The sequence below is a fragment of the Poecilia reticulata genome, chromosome 1, assembly GCF_904066995.2.
Source record: "Poecilia reticulata chromosome 1, P_reticulata-male-v2, whole genome shotgun sequence".
Classification (NCBI taxonomy): domain Eukaryota; kingdom Metazoa; phylum Chordata; class Actinopteri; order Cyprinodontiformes; family Poeciliidae; genus Poecilia; species Poecilia reticulata.
This window is the reverse complement of record NC_088830.1, coordinates 32,233,864-32,255,711: the sequence shown is the minus strand read 5'-3', so window position 1 is coordinate 32,255,711 and position 21,848 is coordinate 32,233,864. Positions and strand designations below refer to the sequence as shown.

The following is a 21,848-nucleotide window of genomic DNA, read 5'->3' as shown; positions in this document are numbered from 1 at the left end:
AACAAATTTATTTCAAGTTGCTCCATTTTATGGTTAATGGCAACGCAGCTGGTGTGTGTTTTTGCAGTGCATGTTAAACTGTTCTGTCTGCGTCTGACATCGTGAAGATGAGAAACAAAAAGAGCAATTAAAATATTCTCTAAAACTGGAGCAGTATCCTCTGCAGAGAGCAGCACTCTCCTTCCAGTAAGGACATGTGAGGATTTATAGCTTCAGCTAAATCCCCAAAGGGGGGGACTAAAGGTATAGATAGCAGAGAGGAGTCGTTCTACTCAAATATGAGAAGCACTTTGGTTTCCAGCTGCAAAGTCTGCTAATCCACTTATTCATGAGCTAATCTGCCTTCTGCCGCTGCGGCAGGCGGCGAGGAGGACAGACCGAGCGAGTGTGGGTGAAAGGAGGGATGAGAGAGGTGCAGCACGCCTGAACTGTGTGGGGTTTCCAGGCAAGACATGCTTCCAGTCAACAGCTGGTGATTCACGCAAAGAATGAGTCAGGCTCTTATCTCTCTGACGTGACTAACAGAAAGACGATCGACTTCTCCTAGGAAAGCTAGAGCAGCAGCTGATGCTGCGGCTGGGTCGCTCTCAGAGCAGCGGGTCGGCAGCGGAGCGGCGGCGGCACAAAGCAGGGGGCGCCGTCGATGTCCGAGGGGAGGCAGGTAAACACCACAAAGCACTTCGGTGGTGGAGTGAAGGTGAGTGCCGGAGCCACACTTTTAATAAAAGCTGGTGCTCTCTCTCAGAAAAAATATCACACGTCACATTCACACACACAAACACACACACGAGGACAGCTGTGGATACACACTCCTAAAGTGCTAAAGTTTGAAATCACATTTAAACTCTTTACTGTTTGACTCCAAGCTGTCTTTGGACTTGGGCAGCTTCTTACTCCAGCGTTCAGCACTCCATTTTTGAAGGAAGATTCCTTTTTGCTAAACCGCAAAACTTAGATAACTTTTCCTTTAGCATTTGTTGCTAACTTTGAAAACACTCAGCTAATTCAGCATATATTTCAACAGTTTGTATGAAACTACACACGTCTGGAATAACAGCGCATAACGTTCAGGTCAGTTAAATAGTTGCTAGAGGGTCGGAGTCTTTCAAGAGCATATACAATCTGAATTTAAGTTGTTAGCGCTTTAGCATTAGCTTCCATTAAATACCATGTCGATTTAGCGCTTTAGCATGAGCAGAACTAAATGATTGTTGTTAGAACCTCAGGATTAGCGCAACTAATTATTTAGTTAATATAATACACTTTATTTAAAAAGGGGCAATATGCAGCTCAAATATAAAACCCATTTGAGGCGCCAGAAGCTAATTTGCTGGTGCCCATCCCTGCTCCTTTTTATGTGCTCCACTTGTCTCAAAATGTTTAAAAAGCAGCGCAAGTCCACAGAAAGCTGTTAACAGACCTTCTCAAACCTTGGAGAGCTACTGACCAAGAAGGTTTGGCTGCCTGAAGACAACAAACTCCTCAATACTTCTGAACTGTTGTCGACAGGTGCAGGCGCAAAGCATACAGGTGTAAACACTCTGCTGAACACTTGAATGATGCAAACTCCAAAAAAACTGAAATACACATGCAACAGAATAACACCTAGTGGTCTGAAGGACCTGTGTTTTTGTGGAGCTATTTGCAGCATTGTCTTTTTGGTTGCAGCATTTTTCCATTTTTGTGTTTGTGCGTTTTGGAGTTTGCATCATTCATGAGTTTGCAGGCGTTTTGCTGCACATTTGTTCCTCTCGGCTACTGTACTTCTGAATAGGAGAATATTCTAAAAACCTCTGTACGTCCTAAACCTTCCTGATTGCGACGCATTCAGAAATACAATGCGCAGCTGGGGGGAGCAGAGGTGAACTCTGGCAGGAACAATCCGGCCTCCTCGGCTCGCTCCGACAGCTGCTTCTACATCTGAAGCTCTGCGCCGATGCGGCACATCAAAGACCAGCATCACCATTACAAGGCAATTTTCACTCTCAGTGGCAATAATAATCGCCGTGATCCTAACATCCATCTCTGTGTGGATGGCACCATAACAGTGTTATGAATTACACATTATGCAGAAACAAAGGCTCCGCAGACGGGCCCCATTAACACAGAGGAGGCTCCTGTGAATTAATGTGCGCCTTTAAAAGACTAAATCACACAACAGACATAGAAACAACATGAATGCAAGCACGCGCACCGCTGCCGGTCTGTTCTGTTGATACTTACATAGTTGTCTCGAGCGGACCAGCCAGGGTAGAGCTGCATGTGGAGCTGCCGTTCCTTGCGGGCTAACTCATAATACTTAGCTTGCTCTTCCCGAGATAAAGCATGCCACTGTTTCAGTACAAAGATTAGAGGGGGGGACAAATACAGAACAGTTAATTGATATACAGCTGAGTCTTCAGAGTTTGGTCAAAAGAATCCATTAATCGTCCAAATGTTGCTGCAGATTTGAAAAAAGAAAAAGAAAAAAATTAACAATAATGTGTGGTAAGTCTTAAAATGAATTAGTTTTTCTTATAACAGTTCTGCTCGTTTTAAACATTTTCACTGCAGATATAGACAAGTCTAGTCAAAAAGTCGATTTTTTTTCTAGAAATTCAGAAAATCAGAACAACCTGCCTTGGATCTCTCACTTTGCAATATATGTTTGGGAAAAGAAAGTCATTAATTCACAGAGCATCATCATACATGAACCCACCACATGATGGTTTTCACATTGGAAAAGTCTTGAGTTACTAATATTTTCCAAATGGCAGATTTAGGACGAATAGAAACCTTCTATTCAGATAAGAACTGAACATTTTGAAAGCGACCCAGGCCCCTTGGGTATCCGATTCAAATGTGACCTACCGTCCAGGTCGCTTTCATCTGACCAAAACGTCACTGATACTCGACAAATGTCACTATTCTGCGTCCTGATATGCGCAAACGGGAAGAAGAACAACAACCATGACGGACTATAATGAGGATTAAGTTGTTAATATGCTGCTCCAGCCGGACAACAACTTCAAATGTGTAAGCTAAGCTCCACCGTTAGCCTCCGTGTTTACTTCCGCAGACTTCTTCTTCTTCTTCTTCTTCTTCTTCTTCTCCTTCTTCTTCTTCTTCTTCTTCTTTTTATGGCGGTTGAACGCTGACGCTATTGCGCCCTCTACTGCGCATGCGGGACACGTTCAGGTCGTTTGCCCGTTCAGACTGCAGAACACATACAGGTCGCATTTATTTGGAAGTGTGAACGGCTACAGCCACGGCTAAAAAATCCGATTTGACAAAAAAAAATCGGAATTGGGTCACTTCAGGCTGCAGTGTGAACGCAGCCTGATTTACAATCACTTTTTATTCAAACTGCGTCGGCGAGCAATTATCATGTGATTCGAGCTGCTGGATCATTAGGGCTTTCTACGCGGATCCAGATTTTTCACATTTCCAACTGAGCCACCATCAAGGCTGATTTTATGGCGCACAATTTGACACAAGACTGAATCTACAGTAATTGGCTCAGGCAATCATTGCAAACTACAAAATCTCGTCGCACGCTGCGGTGATGCAGATGGAAGTCTTTGTAATTCCTGGGTCCTAAACTGTGATCTTTAGGCGATTTGAGTTGTAAAGAACAAAAAAGCATCAGCTGCAGAGAAAATGAGTGGGACGCGTGACGTACCCTTCGTCCCAGGATCTGATTGATGGCGGCGCTCTCCTTCAGCGTGCATTCGGCGACCACGTTCGCACGCATCTCTTTCATGTAGAGCATGAAGGCGTTTAGCGGCTTCTTGATGTGCGGCCTTTTCGGCTCCTGCTCCTTTCTCTGTTCGTGCTGGGACTTCCTGCAGACGCGGCGGACCGAGGTGAAGAAAATCAAAGAAAATGGTTGGAAAATGAGAGAATGAAAAGGAGCGGAGCGGCACAAGGAGGAAATTGCGGTGCCATGATGGCGACTGGTTTCTCCCGGCCAATGGTGGGGCAGCGTGAGAAGCGTTGCCACGCCATGGGCCCCTGCCTCTTTAATCATGTGCAGTTGCACACTCGCAGCCCTTCATGCGAAGAGATTACTTCATCATTAATGGCAACCAAACTTTGTCCACAGAACATTGGAAAGTACTTAAAACCAAATGCTGAAATCCCCCCAGTGAGCAAGCAGCGCTTTGCTCCCACTCTGACAAGTCTCATGGTACCAATGCGAATACCGTAAAACACATGTCAAACTCGAGGCCCAGGGGCCAAATCTGGTCCACCATAGCGGAAATTCACGTGTTTTTCCACACTAATGCATAACTGAGTTTATTTTATGCAAAAATGCCCAAACACATTGGGCTTAAGTGATGCTAACTCCCCCCTGCAGGTGGCAGTATTTCTTCTACTGCCTCAGCCTTACTCGATATCAAGATGCAGTCCGTTTTCTATACTGCGAGTAACAAAAAGATACTTTTAACGTCATGCTGTAGCGTAAAAATTACATCATTCCTTGCAAATATCTATAAATTGGCACCACAAAATCTGTGATTTTGATTGTAAAAAAAGGGAAAAAAATCAAAAACAATCACAATCTTGGTGGATCCAATCAATGTGAATGGATGTTCAGTATTATTTAGTGTAAATAATACTGTTTGTTAATGGATTTTATCAAAACCTTTTAGCACAAAAGGCCCTTTGAGAACATTTATAATGGCCCAAACAAAATTAAAACGAGTTTGACACGGCTGCTGTAGACAAAGAAACCCAGCCGTCTTACATGTGCATGATGTCACTTTCATGTGGCGGCTCCTGTTTGACCTGCGGGTTGACGATGGCTGGATGAGGGATGCCTGTTGCGTGAGGGCCTGGGGGGCCGGGCACCATGTGGTGAGAGAACCTGCAGGAAGAAATTAACCAAACACACATTTTACTTTTAGTTTATTAGACCATCTGAAATTCTGGCTACAAATTTAAAACATTTTGAATTTTAAGGATTGTTTGGTATTCTTATAGCATATAACTATATACTAAAGCTAAATGAGCAGAACAAAAAGAATACTTGCTGATGGCTAATAGCAGAGCTAATTTTTCATTTGAAAACGTTTAGCGCAGTTAGCTTCCTCTGTTTTTACGGATAAATTCTAATTTACTTCTTTATTTTGTAAACTTTCAGTTGAATAATGTTCAACTTCTGTGTTGAATTTTGGCTATTGACTATTAAGAACTCAAGTAGTTAGACGTTTATATTTATGCTCTTATTTTGAAGTGAACGTACTTCCCCTCGCGACCTATCGTTTTTTTTCCTCCCAATAACTTTATTTAAAACAAGAAACCTACAGGAACAAAATAACGCAGAGAGCAAAATATAGACGTAAGTAAATATCTCAGCGCTTTTACAACTTGTAAATTATGTCCAAATTAAATTGGTGCTGGAGGGTTTCAGTCTTTCAATGGCAGATAAAATTTGAATACAGGTTAGCATCCTAGCATTAACTTTCGATAAATAGCAACAGAGTTAGCGATACGCAACAACTGAAACCATGGAAACTTTCCAAAAAATAAAGAAATCTGACACTGTAGAGGGCGATACATTATGTTGCGGCAAATATTGCGTCTTTGACACATGGTGGATAGCAACATGTTTGAAATTAGCAAATTAGCATTTTGCTTTTGGCTACCTAGCATTGATGAAAAAGTACTAGATAATTTCACTCATAACAAGACATTTTCCCCATGTGAAATAATCTTTCAGTACTTGTTCATCAATAATGAGGAATTATTGACTTAAACAAGCTCCTAAAGCTACTTGCAAGGTAGTTTTGTCTTATTTTAAGAGTATCCAGATATTTGGACTATAAACTAAACAAAAATACTTTGGAACCACAACACAAAAACACAAAATCTTAATGGGAGCCAAGCAGTGGTTGCAGAAATGTGACCATGGTTTAAAAATCCTTTAATGGTTTAAGAACGTTGGCAAAATTGGTTTTCGTCTTCAGAAGTGACACTAAATGTAAAATGGAGCCAAAAGCTGGAGGTAATCAGATTTTCAGGGAAGAGAGGATGAATGACTGGTTTAACACATTTGTGTGCTGCTTTCCACATGGCTTCACTCAGCCTGACACGAACTGAAAAAAGATGGAAGAAACAGAGCAAAACAAAAACAAAAAGGAGGCTGGAAACGTATTTCTCAATCACAGAGCGAGTGTTGAAGAGACGAGTGCTTCAGAAGCTTTGATGGAGGTTAAGGAGATGCAGCAGCAGGGGGGGAGCTGGATGTGCGGTGCGGTCGGAGCCACAGCAGCGCTGCAGAACCAGCCAGACGCAGACCTCCCTGCTGCAGCTGCAGATCGGCTCTGCTCACCAGAGTCAGCGGCTGCTCTGCGTCAGCATTAATCACCCAGAACCGCCGTGTGTGACTCACCATCCCAGAGGGGGCGTGATCTGTCCCACTCCTCCAGGAGACAGGGAGTAGAAGTTGGGCATGTCTGGTCCAGGATGATGCCTGGGCATCCCTGCAAACAGAAACCGTGTTCAGATACAGAGCAAACAGTCATAGAAAAGGTCAAGTCAAGTCTATTCAAGGCGCTTCACACCTTAAAAACATAATATAGTCACGAAAACAAATAGAAAACATTTTGTCTAATGTCATCATCAAAACAATCAAATATGTTGATCAATGTTCCAGTTACTACCAATCAAAGGCAGATCTAAACTTCTAGCCTTCCTTTAGAGGAACTCAGTGTTTCGGTTGTTTTGCAGTTTTCTGGAAGTTTGTTCCAGATTTGTGGTGCATAGAAGCTGAATGCTGCTTCTCCATGTTTGGACCTGATTGGTCTGGAAGGTCGATACAACAACTGCAGATCTTTAACGTATTGTGGTGCTAAGCAGTAACAGCAGTATTTCAAAGTCTACTCTCTCAGTAGAACCGGGGTGATGTGCTCCATCTTCCTGGTTTTAGTCAGAACCGCAGCAGCAGCGTTCTGGATCGGATTGATTTTTTTAGGCAGGCCTGTGAAGACACTGTGGGTCTAAAGCAGGGGTGTCAAACTCCAGTCCTCGAGGGCCGGTGTCCTGCAACTTTTCGAAGTGCCTCTGCTGCACCACACCTGAATAGAATAATTAGGTCATTAGCAAGGCTCTGGAGAACTGAGGAGGTAATTAAGCCATTTGATTCAGGTGTTTTGTACCTGTGGCACATCTAAAAACTGCAGGACAGCGGCCCTTCAGGACTGGAGTTTGACACCCCTGGTCTAAAGATAAACACATGGATGAGTTTCTCTAGATCTTGAGGCTTTAGTCCTTTAATCCTGGAAATGCTCTTCAGATGATAGAAGGCCGACTTTGCAACCGTCTTTATGTGGTTTGGGAGGTTCAGGTCAGATTTAAGCCTCTTCTCTAGTTTCCAGTTGTAATAACTGAAGCTGTGCTTTGACTCTAGATTGTTCCTCCTTGGGTCCAAAGAAAAAAAACTTCAGTTTTGCTTCTGATCATCTGGAGAAAGTTATGACACCAGAACACATTCCATTATTCCAAGCATCATTTCAAAACACGAAATGGTGACTTCAAAATCTAGAGCTGTAACATCTGCATAGTTACGATAAATAATCTTATTTTCTGCTATAAACTGAGCCAGTGGGAGCATGTAGATATTAAATAAGAGGGGTCCCAGGATTAAGCCTTGAGGAACCCCACATGTGATTTATGACTGTTCCTACTGAAACAAAGAAGTCCCTCTCCTTTAGTCAGACTCAAACCAGTCCAGTACTGGGACTGGAGAGTCTGATCCAGTTCTCAAGGTAAAATAACGAGCCAAATCTTTCCAGCTTGGTCTTGGAGAGCCTGGGAGCTCGTTTTATTTTAGAGACTCTTCCAATCCAACAACAATGTTCTTTAAAGTCCTGGACTTTAACTTTACTCAGGTTTCACTGAGACTCACACTGAGTGTGTTTTAAACAGTGGAAGGTTCTTACAGTTAGGGTCTGAAAATGACTTCTGACCTCACGTTACTGATCCGGACAGAAAGGATGTGTGTGTGCAGAGCCGGATCCCTTTCAGTGTTTCTGATTCCTTAAGCTGGATAGCTGAAGCTTTTTCCCTGCTAAGCTCTTCAATCTGCAGCTCCTACCGAGCTTCAAGGTCAAGAGGTTTATTTTAGTGACACAACGTAGTAAAAACAGAACGGCAGGAGGACAAACATCTGCTTTCCTTCCTGCTCCTTTCAGCCCATCCCTCACTTCATTACGTCCCCCCCCCCCAAGCAGCCAGACTTACCTTAAACCTTTAATAAACATTTCTCCAGGTTTTCAGAGAAATCTGGACTTTGGCTGCTTGTCATTTGATGGGTTTTTGTATTTTTAATTATTATTGTTGACATTTATATTTTGGATATCTGCTTGAAATCCTGTTTTATGTCAGAAATTTTTATTTTTTGTTTTATTTAGAAAGATTCCACAACATGCAAAACGTATTCCAACCTTAGCCCTTCGAAAGTTTTCATATTTTCTCATGTAACAAGATCAAACGTCAAAATATTTCATGTGCAGTATTTTCCCAGACCATAAAAGTAAAATTTGCATTAGTCAAAAAATGCATCATGTAGAGGAAAAAACCTATACAAGACGCTCTGTGTCATACCGCATTTAGAAATGGCTAAATCTAGTATGATAAGATCCCGTGACACGTTTTGTTCAGTTGCTTTTCAGTGAACTTGAGGAAATGTCGACTTTGGCCTGGAAGCTCAGCAGTTTCTGTCGCATCGATATCCGAGCTCTAAATCAGGTTGATCAGGATCGACCCTAAAATCGGACTCTTTTTAAGTAGGAGCGTTCGGGCTCTTCTTCAGAGGTTTTTGTGTTGTTTCCTTCCTTCAGTGGTTCTTGCTGCCACCACAAACGAGGAGAGGAACAGGTTGCTCAAAGGGCTCTGATCGTTTGTGCAGTGCATAAGAGAACCACAGCAGCTGAAAATGCTATAAATTATGCAATTATTGGTTCCTAATCGAACAAAAACTACTGGACAACCTGGTGGGGAAACAGCCTGAGGATATGTGTGAATGTGGGCTCAGCTGTGCAGGAGGTTTTCCACAATCATGTTTAGTTGAACTGGAGATAAAGTCATATGGACCCAAATCAGCTCCAGATTTGTATTCATTTTATTTTCTGCTTTTATGAAGGGTCAGTTTTGGTCTGATTTGTGTGAAAACATTCATGTACCCAACATTTTTGAATAAACTCAATTATTCATGAAACCTGTTGATTGATTTTGTATGAATTTGAGAGATTGAAAATTTACACAAAACCTCTGCAGCCCTCAAGAAAGAAAAGCTTCATATACTAATTTATGTTTGCCAATCAGGTTATTCCTGAATTCAGCTAGCAACACTGGGTTTTATTCAGGGGTAACAGAGTAAAAGGTGGAAGGGGAATCCAGACTTTTTACTTTTATATGCATTTTGCAGTCATGTACTGCTTTAGACATCGATAGATCAACGCAAAGAGAAACTGAAAGATCTTCAGGATATCTGGAGAGCGAGAAGACAACATGGAAGGAAGCCTGGCGACTTGGATGGAAAATAAATTATTATTAAATTACTTATTAAAATTACGGGAAGCCTTTTGCAGAGTGCAATCCAGTGACATGAAAGGGAAGAAAAGGTCAGATGCCTTTCCTCCTCTATCATTCCCAGCCAAGGTCTGCAGAGGCCTACATCCTCTTCCTCAGAGAGGAAGGCCGAGTGGGAGGCTCCCATCTGCAGAGCCGTGGCTAATCTGCTACCTCACACTCCTCTGAGCGCTAGCCTCGTCCCTCTCACCTGCAGAAAACCTTTGTTTTCCTCTCGTTGCCACTGAAATCCAGCAGACATTCCCATCGGAAGCCGCCGATCCGTCTAATTCTGGTCCCCGTCTTCATTTCTTTAATTCAACATGCTTCTCCTCTGCCCCCTCCCTCCGCTCGACCTTCCATCCCACGCAGCAGCATATTAGAGCTCATAATGAGAAAATCCATGATTGTTTTTCATAATTAACGAGCAGATCAAAGTCTGAGCCCTCTGAAGGAAGCAGAGCAGCTATTGGTCGATTCGAGAGGGAGAGAAAGAGCAAGAGGGACAGCTAAAAAAAAATGTAAAAAGAGGGAGATTTGGTTTTAAGCATCCTCAGCTCCACCGATACACATGAATACGCCTGGGGAAATAATTTACAGCTAATTCTGCAGCCAGATTGCTTGGACGTGGATTTCTGTTGGGCTGTGAGAGCACAGATCAAATGCAGGGAAAAAAAAAAAACGGCCCTCTGGGGATTTTCGTCCTCTCTTTATTGTCAGGAATTGATGTGAAAAGTAGAAACATTTTCTCTGAAATCTAGTTTTTTCTTTATTTGTTTCCTGTTTGTTCTTTCATGCTTCGACATCACAGCGCATGCTGGCAGACGCGAGGCGTATGTGGAGCACAGCTTCCTCACATCTCCGCTCCGCAGCGTTATTTATAGCCGTCCCGTCTTCATCATCTTCATCATCGCAGGAGAAGAAAGCGAAAAGGTGGAGGAGAAAACGCCATTTTTTTTCTTCCCTCAGCATCATGGAGAAGCTGCCAAGGCCTCCAGCTGTGCGGGCCGTGCCGCCTCGTCCAAACTGTCAGAGCTGCAGCTTGATCTTATTCCTGTGAGCCGAACTGAGCCGAGCCGAGCCGAGGGAGCGGCCGGCCGGCCGACGGGCGGCTTCAAACCAGATCCCACTTCACCGTGACACCTTCGGGTCGGCGCGTCTCTACTGATTCCTGACAGCAGTGACAGTCAGAAGAAGAAGAAAAACACTCAAGCGTTGCATAAGTTAAATAAAAATTGGGTTCAACAATGTGCCGCTGCAGTATTTTTAGCTAGCGCTTTATTTTCTTCCAGAGCTTGAAGTCTTTCATCAAAGGCTCCTCGTTTGTCATCAGACGGCGACTTGGGTTTATTTTAAGGCCTGAGCAAACTGAGAACTCTTTTAGCTGTTTTACAAATTTATAATTGCATGACAAGTCGCCTATCGTCTTGTTTTAATCTCCATATATTGTAAATATGTTTAACACAGTGATGAGTGAATCGGTTGGGCCTAAGCTACTCTGTTCTGCCATCCTGTTTACCTGCCTCTTATATTTTAATCCTACATGTTTGGACCTTTAGGTTGTTTCACACCTGGCTTCTCCAACTGATGACAATAAAATGCATCATCGTTACATTTTCAGCCGGTTCGGTTCTCTTTCCCACTGAACTGTGTTAAACAAACCAAACTAACTGAAAAACCGCTCAGCACAGGGGAACAAGCACTGAGCCCCCTCACCTGTGGGGGCGCTGCGACAAGAACTAGGGAAGGAAATGACGCAGAAACCTCCAAAGAAGACACTGAGAGCAACTTCCTTCTTCACAAAATGTAAACAAAAAATGGAGCTATATCATATTTTAGCAGTGGGAGGATTTGTCTTTGGTACAAGACCATGATCCATGTCTAGCTAGTGCCAGACTAGCGCATTTGTTTTGGTTGTATTTACCCAGAATGCCCTGCACAGTACTCCGCTTCCTGCTTTTGAGGCGGTCTCCGGTCCACTTGCATCCACATTTCTATTTGAACCGCATCAGAATATAGTTCAGCTAAACCCATATCGAGGTTTGTAGGTGGACCAGAGTTTGCCATTTCAGTTTGAGTACGCATTCACTCATCCCCAAATGGACCGGACATTCTAGACAAATGACCTGGAGTTCGATTAGCGTGTTTTCACACCTGATACTTTGGTAAATTCAGTTCCACTGGGTTCCAAAGTTGCAACATTTGTTACATTTTCATCTGCTGTGGCTGTTTGTGTCACTGCGCTGAGTCAACCCAATCAAACCCGCTGAGCAACCTGTTCCCCTCCTCGCCTCTGGGGGCGCTGCACCAAGAACCTCTGAAGGAAACAACATAGTTTTGGTGGGCACTGCTAGCTCATTAGCTGGAAATGATACATGAAGAGACGGACGATATCAGGCCAACAGGTCCTGCTGTTTATTATCTTGGCGCAGCACTGCTAGCTCAGTTTCAAAATAAACTGAATTGGATGCATATTATTTGGTGTTTGAACTTTTTAAAACTGTTTTTGAAGAGAGTTTCAAGTATTTCCTGGTTCTTGTGGTCCAGAACCCTTGGAATACTAGGGGTTCTCTACACAGAAGCAAGGAAAATGTGTGCAGCATCAGGTGGGGGAGGGGCAGCACTGTGGTGCTCTGTAAGACTTCCTCTGCCGACTCTGCTCCCTCATCAGAAACACTTTAAACGATGAGAGAAACTTTTAGAGACCTCAGTAAAAGTTTCACCGCCCCATGACTACAATTAAGTCTTAAACTGAACTGCAGCCCGTTTAACGTTCCTCCCGTCACTTTTAAATGTCAAACAAATAAAAAAATGCTGAACATGTTCATCACCGTCCTGCTGCTGTCAGCTTGTCTCTCTACCTTGTTTGTTGCCTCCATCCTGGGGGTGATGGCCGGAGTGGGACCCCGGGGCGAAGTGCTCGTCGCTGTACGTGATGAGCGGCGTGAGCGGGTGGACGGCGTGGGACGGCTGGACCACCGGGACTTTGTTGGACTGAGGAGACAAAAAGCAGGACGTGAAAACCATTAGACTCATCTGCTTTACGTTATTTGCAACATGACTCAGTTTGCCGCTGCGTGACGCACGGATAACGCAACGCAGCTGCGGGTTCCGGCCTCTAAAGTTTTGTTCAGGAAGACGAAATAATTTAGTGAATTTCTCGTTTTGCAGCCTGGGAGCTCCAAACTTTGTTTAGCCTAGGTCAGCGGGACTGAAACCCCGACTCCCTGGAGGGAGGCCGGGAAAACAAGTCAAAGGATGCAAACGGGAGGAGCGCAAAGAAGCAGCGTGTTCGGCGGAGCGCAGAGGAGAGGGAGAGAAATCAGAGAGTTGCAAGGTAGAGCTGGAGCAGAGGTCTGAGGCTGCAGATCAAAGGCAGTCATTAGCTGGTGAATAAGGGGAGTTCATTACAGAGCCAGAGCCAGAGCCGGGGGATGAGGGAGGAGGAAGAGGAGGGCGGGGGACTGACGAGGAGAGAAAGCAGAAAATATCTGCAGCAGCTTTTAGGAGACGGGTGATCACGCAAACGGCGGCCTGACTGTAAACCTTCATCCCCAGCTGACTCACAGAGACGACCTCAGAGGGAAACCGGTCCAAAACCGGCCCGACCCACACCGGCTAACCGCTTCATCTGCAGCGCACACATGGAAACACTCAGCCATGCTAAATCTACTGTTCGCCATCTGAGCCGAGCTGCAGTCCAAACCTCCACAGGAAGTACGGCTAAATGCGGGACACGTTGGGGCGCGCCTGGACGAGACGCGGCGTCCACCGCACCGCTTCGGTTTTATCAACACCGCACTTCCAGACGGTACTATCGAGATGAAGAACCGACACCTTTTCCGGTCTTTAAACACAACATGGATGAACTTTGATGCACTTTCTGATTTTAATAAAAGAAATCATACCGAGGTTAGAGGCAGACTGCGCTTTAAATGGAAACGTTGCTATGCTAAGGGTGTGCTATGTGATTGGGAAAAACGATACCGATACATGAAGAGATGGCGGCTACAGCATGAATCAGTCCAACAGGCCCTGCTGTTTATCACCTCAGTGCCGTGGTGGGCAGCTAGCTGTGCTAACCATAAAGCACTAATCATGAACATTAGCTCTGCTAACGCTAAAGAGCTATTTCAACATGACATTTAACAGAAGCTAATGCTAAAGTACTTAAACAACACGGTATTTAGTGGAAGCTAATGCTAAAGCGTTAACTTCAGTTCATGTTATGCCTGCCCTTGAAAAACTACAACCCTCGAGAAACAATTTAATTTTGACATAATTACATTTTCTATAGTCCTCTTATATTGAAATGAAATTATTGTTGAAAAAAAGAACAAAAGAAGAGGAAATGGAGTCTCTGCCAACTTCAAACTAAGAGCATGACTATAAATATTTAACTATTTGAATAATTATTTAGTCGATAATCAAGCGCTAAACGTAAATTTGCTTCACTGTTAGCGTGTTAGCTGACGAGTGGCCAGCACTTTATGTAACAAAGATCATTTTTCTCACTTTTTCACTGGACCATCTTTTGAACTGCAAGTAAAAATATGTGCTTCTGTTTATTCAGGAAGCCAGTTAACCAGCTAAACATCGTCTTACATGCGCTAAATGTTTTTAAAATAAGCAAAAGCGCTAAACAAAAACTTAGCTCTGCTGTTAGCGCTTTAGCAGAAGTGTTCCCACCACCGTCTCTGTGTATTTTGGGGTTTTTACAATTTACTGACCCTTTAAATAAAGTAATTCTCTTAAAGAGACGATATAGCAAACTGCTTTTATTGTTGTCTAATGACTTGTGTGCTAAAGTGACATTCCTGCAGTGCCAAGCAGTGACTGGTTCCCTCATCACACACACACACTTCATAAAACCTCTCCAACACGGGATGCCTGGAATGTCTGAGTTTCTGCGAGCCTCTCTCAGGCTGGCACCAGCTTCGGTTTAAGGCCCCCCTCCCCTTCCCATCACCCTTTGGGAACGTCCTAACCATGAAACGAAAGCGTCCCCGACCACACGAGGCATCATTTACCCCGGCTCCCTAATCAGGCCGAGGCTCCAATCCCTTCTGCCAATTTAGCTCCTCGTCTTTCCAGCTCGGCTTTAAGCCTCGCGGCGCTCCATCAAACACGGGACGCAGTGGACTCTCTGATGTGTGGCCTGTTTCAGGGAAAACAAAAACTACCAGCACTGAGCTTCAGCTCAGGTGAAACAGCTTCTTTGACCTCCAGTCACAAAGGGTCAAAGGTGACGGGATAATCCAGGAAGGTGGGAGTGTTTCTTTGGAGACACTCCTCTTAATGAGGCTGTTAAACCTGAAGGGAGGGACTAACCAGGCCAAAGGGAGCAGGACATGCCCACACTGGAGGCTAAATTACAGCTTTCTCGCCCGTATTATTTTAATCCTCTCCACTCCCATTTGTTCTCCTGTGGGAATGAGATAAGAACCTGAAAGTCTCTCAACTTGTAGAGGAGAAAAAGCTCCTGGAAGTGACCAACTCTGGAGGAGCAGCTCCTCAGCTTCTCCCAGTTCCAGCTGTCAAATCCCATTTTTCATCAAGTTCCCAATAAACAGCTTCCATTCAGGGAGAAAGAAAGGCAAATCCACCATGGAAGAGCTGCAGACCTGTGACCAATACAGAATAAACGGCTTTTTGGCTGAACGACACCAACATTTCCTTATAGAGGAAAGAAGAGTCATCGATAACGGGACAGTTTAAGATAAATAATCCAAAGACGGGGAGCGTTGGTTCTTTAGAGTTCAGGAACAACAGCCTGGCATTGATCAAGGAGCAAAGACGAGATTGTTTTCGACTTCGTCCTGCGTTTTTTCCAACGGGATGGGAAGCAGGAGCGCTCTGGACCCTGAATCGGATCGATTCCTGGGACAATCGGGACCGTGGAGGTAGAATCCTAAAACGTTCTAATGGAAACCGTGTTTCCTTTAGAGCTGCTCAATATGGCTGGAAAACGTATCACGATACAAAGGTTTCATATCAGTCAATATTGATATTTATTGATTAGTTTTAATGTTTAAATATCTGAAATACTGTCAAACTGGTGGCGTGACCTTTCCCCTCTTGCTAGAGGTGAGGTGGAAACATTTGTCGAATAAGTTCTGATGCTGCAAACTTTACCTCACAGTGCTAATCATCGTTTCTGCTGTTAGACTCATTTCTTTCTCTACGTCTCCATCACATCGCCAACACCAGGTAATAAGACAAAACAATTACAACTTTCTGAAAACCTCTCTCCATATTTCCCTTCTAGTTTGGAACTTCTTACTTCCTGCCTGTTACAGCTGTGCGTACCGCCAACACGGACTACATTACGCCAGCCTGCTTGATTCAACCCAAACCTTTAGAGGCATAATTTACATTTTCTGTTTTGCTACATTTCAAAAGTTTTATCTAAAATCACATGACAGTTGGATGAAAACTCTACACCTGTTGCCTCCTTTTGGAAAGTTCAGACATTTCCCACTGGCAGGGACTTCAGGACAGTCGCAGAATTTCCCTTTTTTCTGGGAATGCCATGGGATTCCCAAACAGGAACCGGAGAGTTTCTCCAGACAGCCTTACGCCAAAAGTTTTCTCTTTGGACTTCCTGTCTCACCAACTTGGCTTTGGGTGTAGGTAGACAGAGTTCCCTCCTAAGGACTACTGTCGCCTTATTGTATTATTTTGGTTACCATCAATGAAAAGATACAGAAAAATATCAACCTGGAAGTGTTTCTGTAGCAACACACATCAGCTTCCTGAATGTGCCTCTGATATTTCAAAATAAACTAAAATTATGAACAGAAATGGAAAAAACTGGTTTGAAATGCAAACTAATTAAAGACACTGAGTTTGTTTGAACTGTGATCCCGTCTCGTTCCCACCGGAACGACTCCAAAAGCTCCAGTGGAGGGCAGCCATACTGGAAGTCTTTCCGTTTCGATGGACAAATAATAGGCTTACACTGCAAAAACACGAAATCTACCAAACTATTTTTGTCTAGTGTCTACTGCAAATATCTTAGTCCACTTTAAATAAGACAAGACTAACCGAAAAGCTACTTTTTACAATATGTGAGCTTGTTTTGTCCCATTCCTTAATATTGCTGAAAATATACCAGTAATACTGGAAGACTTTTTATTAGAACTGTGGAACTAGAACTGTTTCAACATGAAGGAATTATTGACTTGAAACAAGATCCTACATCTTGATGAAAAGTTACTTCTAAGTTAGTTTTATCTTATTTTAAGTGTGCTTAGATATTTGCACTAGAAACTAAACCAAAAATACTTGGTAAGATTTACCGTTTTTGCAGTGTGGGACTTTTTCTTTGCTTAGGAAGAGCAGAAGAAGGGAGACGGAGAAGACTGATCATATCCAGGCTTGGCTGGGCCTTCAGATGTGGTTTCAGGTGAAATTTATTGTCTGGAACCGGCGCTGGCAGGAAGCCCTGGGTGGACAGAGGCTGTGGGCGTTTATTTGGTCCCTTTAAAGGCGGGTGATCATGAGAAATACGTCACACCAGAACCATCCACCCCTCCTAAATGTTGCCTTCTGAACCATCCCTCTCCTTCTTCCGCCTCACAGCGCAGCTTTTGTACTCCACTCAATTATAGCACTTCTGCAGAGTGGAGTGGGGGGAAAAAAGGCGAAAGCGGGAATTTTATAATAATCACTTCCCACTTCTGTAATTTATATGCAATGAGGACTCTTGGAGCCGGCGGCTACAATCAAGAGAGTAGAAACGGTGTGAGGTGTTTCACAAACAGCTGGGGAGTCGGCAGCTCGAGTGGCGGCGGTGGGTTCCCATGCCGCTAAATCTGCCCTCTAAAAGAAACCCTTCTCACCCGAAACACATCCAGGCGACTCCCCGAAATCCTACAGGACAAAGATGCGCTGCAAACCCAGCGTGGGATGTGAACAGATGAGGCAAGCAGCTGAAATGGTTTGCTGTGAGATATAATTCACACTCGGGGTTGCCAGATCTGACTGACAGTTTCCAGTGAAACCAACTCAACTCCAAAAGAAACAGAACAAATCTCAACCTCTAATGAAACCCGTGTTGGGAGCGGCAGATACCGTCAACTAAATATCCGGAAATTTCTCACATGCCCACAACGCTGGAGGACAAAAAGGCGATTCATTCACTTGCCATCAAAAGGCAACGAAATGAAACCTGGAGATGCAGGTATTATTAATTTAGTGCCACAACAAAGTGAAAATACAGAAAAACTGCACTCTTCAGACCTGTTGCCGTAGCAACTGACTGACAACAGCTCCACTAGAGTTATCAGGATTCAACACCAAAAAACACGCAAACGTTTCCCACACGAAGACCAGAAGATTCAGTCTGTCACAGTTTCATGATTTCAGGTTTGATGTTTATTTTGTGATTATTAAGAAGTGACCGTCTGAATGCAGCAGAGGTTGATTAGATCATTTAAAACATCTGACCTGTCAGAAAGTTCATGTGTGGTTCGCCTTTTTTATTTTCACTGAACCAAAACGCACCAAATTCCACAACACGTCTACATGTTAATGTTAACAAGGTCAAGCCAGCATAGAATTAAAAATAAGAAATAATTCTGCAGAAAAAGACTGAAAACAGGGAAGGAATCACTGCCCAGATCCAAACGACTCCTGGCATCCAAAACATAATTTCTACCCAAATTTTAACTTTATTTAATGGGAAAAACTCCTCACAGATGCACAGATAGACATCCTGTTACTTGAATACTTGTGTTGACTCTTGTGTTGTTATTCCAATAAAAAAGCAACCCAATAAAGTTGGGGTTTTTATTAGGGCCAACGTAGGTAGGAATAAAAGAGTAAATTTCCACCAAAACCTCAGAAATGTTGAGATTAATCTTAGAAATCTTCTAAAATTTGAAAATGTTTGGCTTTTGAACATTCCAAGTTTTTTCTAGAAATTTTTTTACTTTAATCTCAAAATATTTTAGATTTTTGTAGCAAATTTTAAACTTTTTAAACTCAGAAATGTCCACGTTTTGTCTAGAAAATTTCTGAGATCAATCTCAAAATTTCTGAGTGATTTGGCAGAAACGAACTCCTCCTTTCTTCCTTTACAATGGCCCTAATAAGGCACTGCAGTTTGTTCCAGCCCAACATGTTCAAAAGCATCCCAATTGGGCGGAAACCCACCCAACCTGGCAACACGGTTTCCACTTGAGGAGAACCTTTTCAGGGTGACATCAGAGCGCCCACTCCCTTCTCCAGACCATTTATTTCCACAGACAATAGACTCAAAGCATCCATAAATGCTAAATGTTTGCGTATGAAGCAAAGGGTGTGCCGGCTGCTGGATTCCTACAGTCATCCCAGGACCAGGTGTGTTTGTGTCCAACAAAAGAGAGCAAACATCGTCCTGCAGTAGCGTCTCTTTTGGAGACCAACCTGCAGAAGCCTAAATAAATAACCAATTACCATCCGCAGAGCCGCTTGAACTCCGCCGGCTTCGAGTGAGGCTCTAAGAACGAAATATTTCTCCAGCAGGATTGCCCCTTGGCCAGGGGGCTTAATGTAACCAAACCCAATTAATGAGGAAGAAAGCCAGGCTGCCAGCAAGCGAGGCGGCACCAGGAGCCCAGGGTAATGAAGCTAACCGTGGGGACAGCAGCAGCAGGAAAAGCCTGCCCTGGAGACGAATATCCATCTGTTATGAGTCCCAATCTTTCCCTCTGCCCCCCTTTCACTCCAATCAAAATCCCCTTCATGCTAATCAGAGCTCAACAGTAGAAAGGAAGCGTTTAAGGCGACAGTCGGTTGATAGAAATGACCAGAGCTCTGTTTGAGTTCGGTTTGGAGAAGCAAAAACTAACATCTTCAATGACAAGTTTCAATTTAAATCTCAGAAAAAAAGAAAGAAAAAAAAACCCAGAATGTGTTCATGTTGCATGAATCAGAAACCAGGTAGCTAAAAACCAGAATGTGTTCATGTTGCATGAATCAGAAACCAGGTAGCTAAAAACCAAAATGTGTTCATGTTGCATGAATCAGAAACCAGGTAGCTAAAAACCAGAATGTGTTCATGTTGCATGAATCAGAAAACAGGTAGCTAAAAACCAGAATGTGTTCATGTTGCATGAATCAGAAACCAGGTAGCTAAGAACCAGAATGTGTTCATGTTGCATGAATCAGAAACCAGGTAGCTAAAAACCAGAATGTGTTCATGTTGCATGAATCAGAAAACAGGTAGCTAAGAACCAGAATGTGTTCATGTTGCATGAATCAGAAACCAGGTAGCTAAGAACCAGAATGTGTTCATGTTGCATGAATCAGAAACCAGGTAGCTAAAAACCAGAATGTGTTCATGTTGCATGAATCAGAAACCAGGTAGCTAAGAACCAGAATGTGTTCATGTTGCATGAATCAGAAACCAGGTAGCTAAAAACCCAGAATGTGTTCATGTTGCATGAATCAGAAACCAGGTAGCTAAAAACCAGAATGTGTTCATGTTGCATGAATCAGAAACCAGGTAGCTAAAAACCAGAATGTGTTCATGTTGCATGAATCAGAAACCAGGTAGCTAAAAACCAGAATGTGTTCATGTTGCATGAATCAGAAACCAGGTAGCTAAAAACCAGAATGTGTTCATGTTGCATGAATCAGAAACCAGGTAGCTAAGAACCAGAATGTGTTCATGTTGCATGAATCAGAAACCAGGTAGCTAAAAACCCAGAATGTGTTCATGTTGCATGAATCAGAAACCAGGTAGCTAAAAACCAGAATGTGTTCATGTTGCATGAATCAGAAACCAGGTAGCTAAAAACCAGAATGTGTTCATGTTGCATGAATCAGAAACCAGGTAGCTAAAAACCAGAATGTGTTCATGTTGCATGAATCAGAAACCAGGTAGCTAAAAACCAGAATGTGTTCATGTTGCATGAATCAGAAACCAGGTAGCTAAGAACCAGAATGTGTTCATGTTGCATGAATCAGAAACCAGGTAGCTAAAAACCCAGAATGTGTTCATGTTGCATGAATCAGAAAACAGGTAGCTAAGAACCAGAATGTGTTCATGTTGCATGAATCAGAAACCAGGTAGCTAAAAACCCAGAATGTGTTCATGTTGCATGAATCAGAAAACAGGTAGCTAAAAACCAGAATGTGTTCATGTTGCATGAATCAGAAAACAGGTAGCTAAAAACCAGAATGTGTTCATGTTGCATGAATCAGAAAACAGGTAGCTAAGAACCAGAATGTGTTCATGTTGCATGAATCAGAAACCAGGTAGCTAAGAACCAGAATGTGTTCATGTTGCATGAATCAGAAACCAGGTAGCTAAAAACCCAGAATGTGTTCATGTTGCATGAATCAGAAACCAGGTAGCTAAAAACCCAGAATGTGTTCATGTTGCATGAATCAGAAAACAGGTAGCTAATGAATTCCACGCTGCAAATGAACAAAACACCAAAAGCTATTAACAGCAAAGCGTCTCCTCTCCCCAAAAATCAGTGAGCGCGACTGAAAAGGACCGAGATGGATTAGCCGTCACGCAGAACCTGCGCTCGGAGCGAGCCGCCGTGTTTTTTCAGCTCCGTGTTTCTGACATTCTGCATGTGCGCAGGAGATAATGCGTGTGAAATGTGCATGCCTCAGATGAAAAGACTTTATCCGCCTTTCAAAGTGTTCAACTCTTAATATCTGTGCGTCGCCGCTCCTATTAACAAACCGAGGGGAAATGCAACACAAATTATCCAGCTGCAAATTTCCCAACATGTTATGCAAGACGGGGGCGAAGGAGTTGAGAAACGAGAAGGAGGAGGGGACGCTTTCCGAGAGCAACGGCTGCAAAGAGTGGCATGCAAGAGGCTGAGCTCGGTCTGGATTTGAAACTGTGGTGAGTAGACATTTGATACAATGCTTAAAGATGACCTGCTATTCTTCTTTGAACAGGTTAGGATGAATCTATATACATTTTTTGCACAAAATCATTCAAAGATGATTCTGATATTTTGTCAGTTGTGTCTACTTTTGAGCTGTTTCAGGGTCTCTGTCACTTCAAATTAAGATAAGCTACAAAATGGCTGCAAACAGATGCACAATTTTACAACAGCACAGCTTTGAAAAGCATTAGTAGAGCCGCATGCACAACTAATAAGAATGCAGCAAGTGGTTTCTGGATGGTCAACAACAGAAAACGTGTTTTTTCCAGCAGCCATTGTAGACTCTGGATGCTTGAGTTGCTAGGTAACGAGCTCTGCCTGCTTATGGCTTTACCTTCAGAAAGGTTTTGAAATGACACCAAAAAACATAAACTTGTTGCCAAAAAAACA

General features: G+C 43.3%; 1 protein-coding gene across 6 annotated transcripts in view; it reads right to left on the bottom strand.

Moving 5' to 3' along the window:
* lef1 (lymphoid enhancer-binding factor 1) overlaps positions 1 to 21,848 on the bottom strand; it is a 64,633-nt gene that overhangs the window by 16,940 nt on the left and 25,845 nt on the right. For all 6 annotated transcript variants that reach the window (XM_081611609.1, XM_008422581.3, XM_081611612.1 and 3 more), the window contains exons 4-8: positions 12,417 to 12,549; positions 6,377 to 6,467; positions 4,730 to 4,849; positions 3,662 to 3,824; positions 2,224 to 2,331 (exon numbers count right to left, since the gene is read on the bottom strand). In XM_081611609.1, the coding sequence (XP_081467735.1) occupies positions 2,224 to 2,331; positions 3,662 to 3,824; positions 4,730 to 4,849; positions 6,377 to 6,467; positions 12,417 to 12,549 (615 nt within the window). The remainder of the gene's footprint in view (positions 1 to 2,223; positions 2,332 to 3,661; positions 3,825 to 4,729; positions 4,850 to 6,376; positions 6,468 to 12,416; positions 12,550 to 21,848) is intronic.